This window comes from Herpailurus yagouaroundi, unplaced genomic scaffold (assembly GCF_014898765.1).
Source record: "Herpailurus yagouaroundi ecotype Mexico unplaced genomic scaffold, PumYag 159, whole genome shotgun sequence".
NCBI classification, from domain to species: domain Eukaryota; kingdom Metazoa; phylum Chordata; class Mammalia; order Carnivora; family Felidae; genus Herpailurus; species Herpailurus yagouaroundi.
In genome coordinates, this window is record NW_024412400.1 from 37,148,686 (window position 1) to 37,163,497 (window position 14,812).

General features: G+C 43.9%; 1 protein-coding gene across 4 annotated transcripts in view; it reads left to right on the forward strand.

Moving 5' to 3' along the window:
* Positions 1-14,812, forward strand: part of LOC121033755 (uncharacterized) — a 50,416-nt gene that overhangs the window by 6,827 nt on the left and 28,777 nt on the right. For all 4 annotated transcript variants that reach the window (XM_040480355.1, XM_040480356.1, XM_040480357.1 and 1 more), the window contains 3 exons: positions 5,100-5,248; positions 8,198-8,338; positions 8,736-8,866. In XM_040480355.1, coding sequence (XP_040336289.1) covers positions 5,100-5,248; positions 8,198-8,338; positions 8,736-8,866 — 421 coding nt within the window. The remainder of the gene's footprint in view (positions 1-5,099; positions 5,249-8,197; positions 8,339-8,735; positions 8,867-14,812) is intronic.

Genomic DNA, 14,812 nt, shown 5'->3' on the forward strand with positions numbered 1-14,812 from the left:
GTCTAATAGTTTCAATAATCTGAATTATTTTGGAGTCTGATACTGCTGACTGGCTTCTACTGGCTCCTACTCATGGGACATTTCTTCATGTGTTTTTGTGATTTCTTTTGTACTAGAAACTCCTATTTCCTGGGGAAAGAGTTGAGGCAATTCCTTGAGCTCTGATTTGAAGATAGAATCCTTTGAGAGGGTTTGCATTTGCTTCTGCCACACACTCAGGGTGATAGCATCTCAGGGCTATACTAAATTACTAATTTTTTTTAAGTTATTTATTTTTTGATGGCGGGGGGAAGGACAGAGAGATAGAGGGAATCCCAAGCAGGCTCTGATCTGACAGGGCTCGAACTCACAAACCTTGAGATCATGACCTGAGCCGACGTCTGATGCTTTAACCCACTGAGCCACTCAGGTGCCCCAAATTAGTACATTCTTGATCTGAGGTCTCTGAACCATCCAGGTGGTATCAGTTCAGTGTGCAAATACCTGTGTTAAGACTAGCTTGTGAGTTCATAGTGGGTATATTTTTTTCTGTGTAGTCAGGCACAGTTTGAGAGGCAGTTTTCCCTGGGGAAAGAAGAGTTAGGTTTCTTTCTAGTTCATCCTTAGTCTAAGGACGTAGTGCAGTAGCTCACTTTATGTTTGGGGCCATACCTTTATGCAGCATTTCCTCTCAGACTCCTCACCTCCAGTGGCCTTGGGCCTTATCTCTTGTCCCCTGGACTGCCTGATCCATGAAAAGCAAAACCTGACTCTGCTGCTTCACTGATGCTCTCAAACGGAAAGCTGGCTTCAGTGCCCTGCAAATCTCCCTAGGTTCCCATTTTCTCTCATGCACCGACCTTTGGGTATTCCTCACTAACCTGCCAATTGACACATTTTAAAAAGATATTTTTAAAACTCTGAGAAGAAAGCATAGAGGAAAAGCTTCATAATGTTGGACTTGGCAGTCATTTCTTATATATGACACTAAAAGCATAGGCAACAAAACTAAATGATTTGGACAAAAAAATTTTCAACTTCCGTGCATCAAAGGACACAGTGAAGTGAAAAGGCAACCCGCAAAATAAGGAAAAATAATTGCAAATCATGTATTTGATAAGGGGTTAGTATTCTGGATGTATAAGGAACTCCTACAATTCAACCACAACAAAAAACAAACAACTGATTTAAAAATGGGCAAAAGACTTGAGTACACTTTCTCCAAAGAAGGTATACAAACAAACAATAAGCGCACAAAAAATGTTCACCATCACTAATCTTTGGAGAAATGCAAGTCAAAACTACATTGAGATACTACCTCAGGTCAAATAGTATGGCATCTATCAAAAAAAGCAGAATAGAATGGGTTGACAGGATGTGGAGAAATTGGAAAATTTGTACACTATTGGCAGGAATGTGCATTGGTGTAGCCACTATGGGAAATGGGATGGAGCTTCCTTAAAAAAATTAAAAATAGAATTACCATATGATTCAACAATTCCACTTCTGGAGATATACCCAAAAGAATTGGAAGCAGGACCTCAAAGAGATATCTGTATGCTCATCTTCATGGTTGCATTATTCACAATAGTCAAAGGTGGAAGCAACCCAAATGTCCATTGGCAGATGAATGGAGAACAAACTGTGGTGGATACATACAATGGAATATTATGCAGCCCTACAAAGGAAGGAAATTCTGACCCATGCTACAACATGCATGAACCTCGAAGAACTTATGCTAAGTAAGAGAAGTCAGTCACAAAAGGACAAATATTATATCCTTCCCCTGTATGAAGTACCCAGAGTAGTCAAACTCGTAGAGACACAAAATAAAATGGCAGTTGCCGGAGGTTTGGAGGAGGGGAGAATGGGAGTTATTTTTTAATGGGTATAGAGTTTCAGTTTTACGAGATGAAAAAACTTCTGGAGGTGAATGGTGTTGAGGGTTGCACAACAATGTGAATATACTCAATGCCATTGAACTGGACACTTAAAAATGGTTAAGATGGGGGCATCTGGGTGGTTCAGTCGGTTAAGCATCTGACTTTGGCTCGGGTCATGAGCAGGACTTTGGCTCGTGAGTTCAAGTTCCATATTGGGTCCTTCCCCAGCTTGTGCTCTCAATCTCTCTCAAAAATAAATTAACGTTAAAAAAAAATGGTTAAGATGGTAAATTTTTTAAATGTTTATTTTTGAGAGAGAGAACGGGAGTGGGGGAGGTGCAGAAAGAGAGGGGGACAGAGGATCCTGAGTAGGCTTCATAATGGCAGAAGTGGAGCTTGAATCTATGAACTTACTAGGTCATGATCTGAGCCAAAGTCGGCTACTTAACCGACTGAGCCACCCATGTGCCCCTAAGATGGTAAATTTTATTGTGTATTTGACCACAATTAAAAATAAATTTTAAAAAGTTATCTTAAATACAGAACCAGAATTTTTAGTTGTTTTTATTAAAAGGGTCAGTCCATTTAAGCAGGAATAGAATGCTGTCCATCCATGCATATTAAAAGTGATCGTTAAAAAAAAAAAAGTGATCCTTAACAGTTCTTTAAAATGTAACCCTCTTGGTCACCTGGAGGCTGCTGAGGAATTCTGTGGTAGATGGCTGTGGTCTTGCCCACAGCAGTACTGGTGCCCCAGGGAGTGACACTGTAAACCACTGGCCAAGATCTTTAGGACGTGGTCAAGAGCCTATTTTGCACAGACCAGTGTTACCATAGGCAGTGACATGCCACATTGCCTCCTTGGTCAGAAACACAGCTTGAGAAATCCAATCCAGCACTAAAACTAGGTGTTTTCTCATTAAAGAGGCCTCAAGCACCAGCTCTCTATAGTTAAGGCTGCAAGGGCTTTTATATTCTCAACCGACATATAAATTTGGAATGTTATCTCTGACCAACATGTCATTACCTCAAGAAACCCTAAATCCTCCAAACCCCACCAAAGCCTCTTTTAGGTTTAAATGCTGAACTGAAGAAATCCTTAAGTTGTGGTGATTCTAATTGCTAAAAGGTGGCCTTTGTGATTTATAGCTTTAAATACCTTCTCCAGTTAGGTAGGGATTTAATTGTCACTGGAATCCTGTTACCACAAGGAATGGCCTTCCCATGGATCTCTCCATTCAGGAGACCGAGAGAACTTGAGATGGTTCCAAATGTTCATGTGTTGCCCCCGGTCCTGTGGCTTCACCATGAAAAGCACCTCATTGCTGAATTTACACAGTCTAGTTCTGCGTAGACCTCTAAATGCTAATATCTGGGGACACCTGGGTGTCTTGGTCAGCCGGGCGTCCGACTTCATCTCAGGTCATGATCTCAAGGTTCATGAGCTCAAGCCCGACGTCGGGCTCTGTGCTGACAGCTCAGAGCCTAGAGCCTGCTTCTGATTCTGTGTTTCCTCTCTCTCTGCCCCTCCCCTGCTCACAGTCCCTCTCTTTCTCTCTCTCTCTCTCTCTCTCTCTCTCTGTCTCTCTCTCTCAAAAATAAACAAACATTAAAAAAAATAAATCTTAATATCTGTAATAGTGGCTATCACTTGTTTAGGAGATAATTTAACTATTATAATTTTGCCTAATTGTAAGAAGATTGGCATAGTGATAGTTTTTTACTAAAAAAATATAACTGTTACAGGATTTTTTTTTTACCTCAATACCCAGGATTCCTTGTCGCTTTGAGGAACGAAGAAGGGGACACAGAGTAAAATGAGCAGCAGGCAAAAGTATAAGATCAGAAAGTAAGAATAGTAGGAAAACTCTTTTTGCAGAGAGGGAGCATTTGAAAATAAATACCCCCAACTATAGGCAAGGGTCTTTGTTTTTTAAGGTTTTGGTCAATGCCCCCTCCCCTTCCCCCTCGTTCCTTGTCAGGTTCCACCCTTACCGGCTGGATAGCTCTAGGTGCTGGGCTGTCCCTTCCAGATTGGCTTCATTCCATTGTGTGAGGAGTCAGAGCGGTCTTACTGTCCCTCAGATAACATAAATTGTATGGTTTATTTAGTTTCGTTAGGTATTTTGATTGTCCAATTCCTGAGGGGAACCTGAAGGGCAGTAGGTGGTGTTTGTTACATTCTTAAGAGGAACTTTATGCCTGAGTGAGTTTGCTGTGGTCAGATACTCCCAGCATTGTTCCAAAATATGTGTTTTTACCCCACCCAGGGACCTCAGGTCCTAACCTTTCCTTCTCTGCCTATTTTATCCTATCTCCCTATCATACAACCATAGGAAAATAAATTTGTTGGTTAGAGAATCAACATCTGTATTAGTCTGCTGGGGCTGCCATAACAAAGTACCACAGATTGCAAGGGTTAAACAACAGAAATTTCTTTTCTCACAGTTATGAAGGCTTAGAAGTCTGAGCTCAGGGTGTCAGCAGGGTTGGCGTCTTTGAAGGCCTCACTCCTTGGCCTGTAAATGGCCACTTTTTCCCTGTGTTTTCATGTTACCTCCCTCTCTATACGTGCCTGTGTCTAAATATCCTTTCCTTATAAGAAAGTCAGTCATATTGGGTAAGAGCCCACCCTAATGACCTCATTTTAAATTCATACCTCCTTGAAGACCCTTTTTCCAAATGCAGTCACATTCTGAGGTACTAGGGGGTAAGACTTCGGCATATGAATGAGGGGAATGACGCAATTCAGCCCACAGCATCTAAAAAGATATGCTGCAGTATATCTCATCACAGAGTGGCATTTCCCATTTAATTCTTCATAGTGTGCCTTTAAAAAAATTTTTTTTAACATATATTCATTTTTGAGAGACAGAGAGAGAGAGAGAGCATGAGTGAGGGGGAGGCAGAGAGAGAGGGAGACATAGAATCCGAAGCAGGCCCTAGGCTCCGAGCTGCCAGCACAGAGCCCTACGCGAGGCTTGAACTCACGGACTGCAAGATCATGACCTGAGCCAAAGTCGGACACTTAACCAACTGAGCCACCCAGGCGCCCCTAGAGTCTTCCTTTTAAAGGGAAATTATTTTATCTTCGTGTCACTTTCTCCTTGGACATTGGAAAGTTGTCTTAAAGGCAAAAATGTTGGGGTAATTAACGTAATCAACTTTTAAGAAACATTAAAACACAGAGCGTATTTGTCTTCATTGTGTAAGCCCTTTCTCACCTCATGTTCTTAGGCTTCACTTCTGGAATTGAAGGGGCGCGCCACCTGCCCATTTACCACCCTGGAACTCATTGACTGCAGGATGGATCTGTGGTCTCTGCAGAGACTGGGCAGGGCTCTGCCATGCAGCTATTTGCATTCTCTTGTCCTGGATTACTGCAGGTGAGTTTGGAAGGCAGAGTTCCTTCAGGGCTCTGACTGCTGAGGGAGGCAGAGGTAAGGAGCTCAGAGTCCTGGTTCCTTGTGGCTCATCAGGTCATCACAACTCAAAAATCTTCTTAGAACTAATGTTTCTGAGTAAATGTCAGGGTTCTCAAAAGGATTCTTCCTTCCTCCCTCCTTCCCTCCCTCCTGCCCTTCCTTCTTATTCATTTATTCTTTTAACAAATATTTATTGATGGCCTGTTTTTGCAAGACACTGTGCTCAGTGCTAAAGAAGATACAAATATATATAAAGCAATGCCACTGTCCAAGGAAGTCCTCTGTATAGTGGAAGAGAGGAGACATGCTCTTGATTGTGTATAACGGAAGGGAGATCACAGAGGATATCCGTATAAATTTTTTTTTATTATTTTTTTATTTTTTATTTTTTTTTAAATTTTTTTTTCAACGTTTATTTTTGCGACAGAGAGAGAGAGCATGAATGGGGGAGGGGCAGAGAGAGAGGGAGACACAGAATCGGAAACAGGCTCCAGGCTCTGAGCCATCAGCCCAGAGCCTGACGCAGGGCTCGAACTCACGGACCGCGAGATGGTGACCTGGCTGAAGTCGGACGCTTAACCGACTGCGCCACCCAGGCGCCCCTATTTTTTTATTTTTTACAGAGAAAGAGAGCACATGTGCATGAGGCAGAGGGACAGAGGGAGAGAGAGAGAGAGACAGAGAGAGAGAGAGAGAGAGAGAATCTCAAGCACACTCCATGCTCAGTGTGGAGCCCTACATAGGTCTCAATCCCATGACCCTGGGATCACACCTAAGCCAAAATCGAGAATCAGATACCCAACCCACTGAGCCACCCAGGTGCCGGGTTTGTATAAATTTTAGTCGTGGTTTGGATAAGGGAAACCATGATTCCCTAAGGGACAAGTCATTATTCACCAGCAGAGGAGGTGGGAGGAGAGGTGTGGTGCTAGGGAAGAAAGAGGAAGTCTTTCGAGGGCTATGGCACCAGGCTGTCAGGAGAGAGTCAGGGAGCAATAATAATAATGATAATACCAGCTAATTTTTATTGAGCGCTGTGTGCCAAGCACAGCACATGGATTATCTCATTTATTCTCCCGACAATAGATAGATAGATACCGTTACATATGGACGTATGATATATGACAGATGTTTATCATTTCTATCCCTTGACTATAGATGAGCAAAGACTCAGGGGATTAATTGGCTTGTTCCAGGCATTCACCTCTTAGGGATAGAGCCTAGATGTGAATCTAGCTGGCTGAATCGGAGCCCACTTCTGATCCGTGATACTAGATTGCTGGGGGGTCTATAGTTTGCCATCCGTAAATAATTTTAAGCTGCTTGTGTGATGCGGGGTAGGTCCTGCAACCTCTCTGACCTATGAAGTGATCTCGTCCACTTCCCAAGTCTTTGATTCTGTGACTCTTCTTCTGGAGCCAGGTAGGGTCCTGTACTCAGAAGGCCAGTGGGCTGTGAGGTGAAAGAGATGATTCATGCCTGACAAATGGGACCACAGCAACACAAAGGCCCCTTTAAAGAACTAGGGTCTTATTAGGGCCCTGGTGGTGACAGTGGACAAGTCTCCAGCAAAAGCTGAGAAGGACTATCTCTGGAGGTTCTCCATGTTTCTGAAAAGCTTGGAGGAGCCTGAGTCAGGGTCTCCTAACATAGGACAGCAGAAAGCCAGTGCCCTCAGGACACCCTGCAGTGACTGAAGACCGACTTGGGAGTCTCCCAGCTTCCCGCACTGCGCTAGACAGACCCAGCCCCGCTGCTGAGACCCCTCTAGACTCCAGCTCCTCCATTGGTGGGGAGAGAGAAGGAAGAAAGAGGGAATCCTCCTCTTTAGAAAACACCATATTTTAATTGTTGTTTAATATGTTAACACCATATTTTAACAGTTGAAATCCTGCTGCTGCCAAGACACCTGGAGTTGTCAGTGTTGGGTGGTTGGGAATCACCACTGGTGAAATGGCAGGTTACTGAGGGACTGGAGTTCTTTCCTCCTATTTTCCCTGAGGCTGTGAAGTCCACCAGGCAGGATGTCCTTCTTTCTCATACACAGCTACACCCCCACACCCACCACGGTAGCCGCCCACCGTAATTACTTATTGGATAAACTAGTAAATTTAAGAAGTTGTTTCTGTTAATATGACTCACCTTATTGGAAAGGTCATCCCTTGACATTCCAAATTCCCTGGCATGATGCTTGTGCCTTCTCTCTGCAAACTCCAAGGACTGGGTGGTGCAAGGCGAGGAGCAGCATGAGGCCAGGAAGGAAGGCCAAGAGGTTGAACTTTCCTGAACCTGCTCTGGACATACTTTTTTTTTTTTTTTAATTTTTTAATGTTTATTTTTGAGAGAGAGAGAGAGAGCGAGCACAAGCAGGGGGGCACAGAGAGAGAGGGGGACACAGAATCCAAAGCAGGCTCCAGGCTCTGAGCTGTCAGCACAGCGCCCGTCACGGGGCTTGAACCTACAAACCATGAAATCTTGACCTGAGCCGAAGTCGGACGCTTAACTGACGGAGCCACCCAGGCGCTCCTGCTCTGGACGTACTTTAAAAGGCTCCCTTCTTACACAGCCTCCTGCTGCTGGAGTCTTCTCAGACCCCTCCACTCCTGTCAGCTGGGCAATCTCTCCTGTCTTTAGGATCCAGAGCTTGCTCTCCATCTGCTCCTTTGGGTATTTCAAACCATGCTCTGCTCCCTTTGCCCACGAGTCAAACTCTGGGTCCCCCTTCCTCCACATGCAGGCTGTCTCCATCAGTCACCCAGCCCACCCCCGTAGCCACCCTGGCTGTGGAAGCCCAAAGTGGGGGTCGGCAAAATCTGATCTGCCTTGGGGGGTCAGGGAGTGCCTTAAAATGAATAATCCAACAGGTGACATAGGTTTTAAAAGTCACTATTTGTTCCCATTTCTTTCTAGATTTGGAAATGAAGAAATTGAGAGTATTTTCTCAGGCCTGGAGAACAACCAAAGGCTTCAAGTCCTCAGTCTGCGCTACTGTGGCCTGGGGCCACAAAACGGGCCACGGCTGGGCTCCATCATATGCCAGAGCTCCATTTGGTGAGATGCGTCCCCTGCTCCCCTCCTGCTTCTGGCTCTGTTCTGTCTTGAGTTGTATAATCAGCTTGTTTACAGAGTCTACGAACCCATGAATTCCCCTGAGTTTTCACAATGTTTTTAGTCATCTTTTTCTACTATCTAGTTATTTTTGTTTTCTTTTTCTTAACTGCAAGAGAAAGATCCTTTAGTTACATTTAAGAATCAAGGGTAACATGCTAAACGCATATCTTTGGCCCGATGACATGGTCATTAGGTCTATTTTTGACGATGTGGTCTGCTATCTATTATGATTATTTATTATTTTGTAACCAGGTCTATTATGAGGTAAGACCTCAAATCCAAATTTGAGGAAGTGAAAATAATATCAGGTGAACAGTGTATTTCACCTCTTCCCCAGTGAGCTGCACCTTGATGGCAATTACTTACAGTGTTCTGGAGCCCTGGCTCTCCTCAGACCCATAGCAGAGTACGCAGAGATGCAGGGGAAAGACCAGCCAGACACCAGGAACTCCCCTCAGCAGCTGCAGGGTAAGTGCTGGGGAACTTCACTCAACACTCTTTGGGACCACCTAAAGAAGGAAACTGCTTTGTGATTAAAGTGACCTTTCCTTGGGTGCCTGGGATGACTCAGTCGGTTAAGTGTCCACCTTTGGCTCAGGGCATGATCTCATGGTTCGTAAGTTCAAGCCCCGTGTCAGGCTCTGCGCTGACAGCTCAGAGCCTGGAGCCTGCTTCGGATTCTGTGTCTCCCTCTCTCTCTCTCTGCCCCTCCTCACTTGTTCGCGTGCTCTCTCTCAAAAATAAGCATTTTTTTACAAAGGGACCTTTCCAGTGGTCAGTGGAAATTCTTCTTCCTGAGTATGCATGAGAGGAGAATAACGGACCCCCAACAATGTCTTTGTCCTCAGAACCTGTGTTGGTGTTAACCTCACATGGCGAAAGGGACTGTGCAGATATAATAAAGTTGAGGACCTTGAGATGGGGGCTTACACTGGATCATATGGGTGGGTCCAGTGTAATCAGGGGATCTTTGCAAGAGGGTAGCAGGAGGGTCAGAACCAGAGAGGAGGAGCCATGGAAGGAAAGGTTGGAGTGATATGAGGAAAGGGCCAGCAGCCAGGAAATGTAGGTGGCCTCTAGGATCCGGAAGGAGCAGGGCAACAGGTTCTTCCCCAAAGCCACCAAAAGTCACGCAGTCCCCCAACACCTTGACTGTGAGACCCATTTTGGACTTCTGACCTCCAGAACTGTAAGGTAATACACTCCTATTGTTGGAAGCCACTAAGTTTATGGTCGTTCATTATAGCAGCGGTGGGGACTTGTACAGCATGTTAATCAGAACTCTTTCAGTTAAAAGGGAAAGCAACCCAAACGGAATTAAAGGTAAATAGGGGTTTATTGGCTCACATAACTAGACGTTCATAGCTACCTTCAGAGATAGCGGAGTTCAGGGGCTCAGACCATGTCATCAGGAGACCCTGAGTTTGCTGCTCTCGACTCTACTTCCCTTCCGAGGGTTGGCCTTCTCCCCCGGTGCAGCCAGCCTTCTTCTGCATCTGGCTTGTTGACATGTCTACCAGCTGTCCCAGGGCTATAGCATCATGACTTATAATCAGCCAGAAAGTGTGAGCCTCTGTCTTCCAGTGACTGTGGGTCAGATCCCACAGGAGGACTCACATTGGCCACATACATACCTCCTGGACCAGTCCCTACAGCCCAGGTCATGATAAACCGTAACTGGCCGGGACTGACCACACACCCCGTTGGGGGAGGGTGGAGCACAGGAACAGCAGCCAAACAAGAATCACACCATTCACAGAGGGGGTGGGGGGGTGGGAAGTGACAGTCCCCCAAAGAAGTAAACAGATAAGGACAGATGCTGGACAGACAGGAACAACAGCTGCTTACTCCCTTAATAGATCCCTAATATGCATATTTATGACATGTTTTAAAGCTGACTACCTTTGGGGCGCCTGGGTGGCTCAGTCAGTTGAGCGTCCAACTTCGGCTCAGGTCATGATCTCACGGTCCGTGGGTTCGAGCCCCGCGTCAGGCTCTGTGCTGACAGCTCAGAGCCTGGAGCCTGTTTCAGATTCTGTGTCTCCCTCTCTCTCTGCCCCTCCCCTGTTCATGCTCTGTTTCTCTCTGTCTGAAAAATAAATAAACATTAAAAAAAATTTTTTTTAAATAATAAAGCTGACTACCTTTAATCATTGGTAACAGAAACTATACCAAGTGGCTAATAGCACAGAAGTCAGGTCTGGGTTCAGATCCTACCCCAGCTGTGTATTAGTTTGGGCAAATTATCAAATTGATCTAACTTTAGCTTTTTCAGCTACAAAATAAACATAATGATAACCACTTCATAGTGTTTAACGAGGAATAAGTGGTATAATGTAAGGCAGTTAATTTGACATGATGCCTTGCACATAGTAAGTACTTAAGGGATATTAATTATCGTCATTACCATCCTCATTATTATAGCAACAACAACCTTTTCCCAGGAGAGTAAACTTGAGGCATGTTGGTGAACATAGTCACTTTACTTGCCTGAAAAAATGAAGATAAAGAGCTCAAGGCCAATGTCCGGCATGGGGACAATAGTTAATAACACTGTATTGTATATTTGAAAGTTGTGAAGAGAGTAGATCTTTTTTTTATTAAAAAAATTTTTTTAATGTTTTATTTATTCTTGAGAGAAGGAGAGGCAGAGCATGAATGAGGGAGGGGCACAGCAAGAGAAGGAGACACAGAATCCGAAGCAGACTCCAGGCCAGGCTGTCAGCACAGAGCCCGATGTGGGGCTCGAACTCATGAGCCGTGATATCATGACCTGAGCCAAAGTCGGACGCTCAACCGACTGAGCCACCCAGGCGCCCCGTGAAGAGAGTAGATCTTAAGTTCTCATCACAAGAAACAAAATTTGTGACTCTGTGTGGTGATGGACAACTACCTTACTGTGGTGAATGTTTTATGACGTATACAACGTTTATTTATTTTTGGGACAGAGAGAGACAGAGCATGAACGGGGGAGGGGCAGAGAGAGAGGGAGACACAGAATCGGAAACAGGCTCCAGGCTCTGAGCCATCAGCCCAGAGCCCGACGCGGGGCTCGAACTCACGGACCGTGAGATTGTGACCTGGCTGAAGTCGGACGCTTAAGAAAAATAATTGGAAATATTGGGATTGGGATTGGCATGTGGCAGGCAGGGACAGGTATGAGGTGTGGGATTGGAAAGGCAAAAAAAATAACAAGAATGTGGAGAGGGGAAAATGTGGAGATTTCCTTTTATGGTTGTTCTAAGTGGTTTCTGATCAAAGGGTCATTAAGGCTTGATTTTAAAGGTTCTGGATTTCTTTTCCCAGAGACCAAACAAGCCAGGGTCAGAGCTGACCTGAGAGAGTGCCCGCCCTGTCATTCTTCACAGCACCCTGGGACAGGGTGGAAACTGCTCCAGCTGGGCCAGGCCTGCAGTCAGCGGTCAGCACGCAGAACCTCTTTGAAGTTCCTTTCATTATTCATTCATTTGAACCTTGATTTTTAGGCAGGTCAACTGGTACCTTTTAGCTATTCTGCATTCTTTGGGTAACTGTATTAGACTGCCCTGCACTGGCTGCCGTAACAAAATAGCACAGGCTGCGTGGCTTAAACAAATTTTTTTTTGTTTAATTTGCACAATTCTGGAAGCTCGGAGTCCCAGATCAAAGTGCTAGCTGATTCTGATCCTGGTAAGAGCTCCTTTCCTGGCTTGCCGAAGGCCACCCTCTTGCTGTGTCTTCACATGGCTGTCCTTAGGTGTGTGCAAGCAGACAGAGGGAGAGACAGAGCTCTCTGGTGTTCCTGTAGTGAAAACACTAATGCTGTCTGATCAGAGTCCCACCCGTGTGACCTCACTTAACCTTAATTACTTCCTTAGAGGCCCCATTTCTAAATACAGCCACACTGGGGGATCAACATATGAATATTTGGGGAACACAAATATTCAGTCCATAGCAGTAACATATGCACCAGCACAGAGTAAAAGTACCTTCTATTTCAAAGCTGGATCATTAGACCTTTGCTCAGACAAATTTGGTTTTCCCATCTTGATTTCACTTCTTTGCCAGCAGGATAGTCATAAATGAAAAAAGAGGCATAGGAGGCAAAAAAAAAAAAAAAAAAAAAAAAAAAAAAAATTAAAGAATATTACCAGCTCTCTCCTGGCCACAGATGGGTATTGAAACCAAGCCCTGCCACACCAAAAACCTGATTCTTGAGCAGAGGAACCTGGCACACCACCCCCCACAACAATCTCTGTGTTAGCACATCCTGCCAGATCCCTGGGACTGCCCTGGTCCCTGTCCTTTACAGCTCTTGTCTGGAAACAAGGGTGCTATAGACTGATGTTATGTGCCCCCCACATTCATATGTTGAAGTCCTAATCCTTGAGGTGATGGTTTAGGAGGTGGGGCCTTTAGAAGGTGATTAGACCATGAGGTTGAAACCCTCATGAATGGGATTAGTGCCCTTATAAAAGAGAGCCTACGGGCATCTGGGTGGCTCAGTCGGTTGAGCATCCGACTCTTGATTTAAGCTCAGGTCATTATCCTAGGGTCTTGGGATCAAGCTCCACATCAGACTTTGTGCTGAGCGTGGAGCCTGCTTAAGATTCTCTCTCTCTTTCCCTCTCTCTGCCCCTCTCCCCAACTTGTGCTTTCTCTCTCTCTAAAAAATAAAAAAAAAAGAATAAAAATTAAAAATTACAAAAAAAAAAAAAAATAGAGTGCAGAGAGCTCCCTTGCCTCTTCTGCCCTGTGACGTTATAACGAGAAGACAGCCATCTATGAACCAGGAAGCCGGCTCTCGCCAGACGCCAAATCTGTCAGTGCCTGGATCTTGGATTTCCCAGCCTCTGGAGGTGAGAGGAATAAATGTTTGTTGTTTATAAGTCACCCAGTCCACAGTATTTTGTTATAGTAGACCAAATGCACTAAGACAGAGAGAGGGTACATGAAAACCGCAGTAGGTGTGTTTGGGAGGTGTGGATTGTTTGAAAGAAATGTCCAGTTTCTGAACTTTCATAAGGATCCAGTACTTGTGGTTAATATACTTTGTCACAATCTTTCTACTTTGCGAGGGAAAGGCATGCTTCTCTCACATCCAGTATCTTAGCAGACATTATTTTCCCTAGGGTATGTACCAAAAGCAGAGACAATTCAAAATATTAGTGGAAGTGTTGAGAAAGTGAATGACTGTAGTCAGTGACATGCTAGTTTTTAGATCCCACGTGGCTTCCGATTTTTGGTTTTAACAAAATTGAAGGAGGATTTAATCAAGCTATCAATTGACAGATCATCACAAATATTTTTTATTTTGATCAACCGCTGTGTGATATTTAGCCTATCATACAGGAGTTCAAAGAACTGAATAATACTGCTGTGATAAAACTCCTTCTAGGATTACCCAATTAAATTTGAATTTTAGATGGAAAACATGTAATTTTTAATAAGTATATCCCATGCAATGTTTGGGATATACTTAACTAGAATAATTATTCGTTGTTTACCTGAAATTTAAAATTCAATTGTGTGTGTGTGGGAGGGGGGGGTGCCTGGGTGGCTCAGTTGGTTAAACATCCAGCTCTTGATTTCAGCTCAGATCATGATCTTGCAGTTTGTGAGATCAAGCCCTGTGTTGGGTTCTGTGCTGATTGCATGGAGCCTGCTTGATATTCTCTCTGCCTCTCTCTCTCTTTTTCCCTCCCCTGCTAGTGCTTTGTCTCTGTCTTGCTCTCTCAAAATAAATAAATAAACATGAAAAAGATTATAAAAAAAAATAACAATTCAATTGAGTATCCTATATGTTTGGGGGACAAAAGGGGTTAAATCTGGCAACCCTATTTTATCCCCATCTATGTGAGTAAGATTTCTCAGTATCAGAACTATAACAATGAAAAATAGAAATAGCACTGATGCTGAAGTCTGCCTCATGTTAGCAGTGATATTCTTTAATGAATACATGAATTAATTATAAAAGCAAATAAAACAGCATCCATCTCATAAGAGAGGCATTCAATAAAATTTTATTTCTGTATTAGGATTTATCAAAATGTATATATTATATTAATCAGTTTTATACTTCTTTTTAAAAAATTTTTTTTAACGTTTATTTATTTTTGAGACAGAGAGAGACAGAGCATGAACGGGGGAGGGTCAGAGAGAGAGGGAGACACAGAATCTGAAACAGGCTCCAGGCTCTGAGCAGTCAGCACAGAGCCCGACGCAGGGCTCAAACCCACATACCGCGAGATCGTGACCTGAGCCGAAGTCAGACGCTTAACCGACTGAGCCACCCAGGTGCCCCAATCAGTTTTATACTTCTAAAATTGATTAATAACTGCAGAATACATTTTTAATACCTTAGAGTTTTATAATCCCAAGATATTTAAAAATTTTAAATATCCGTAAATGTAGTATTTTTATTACAGAGAAGTA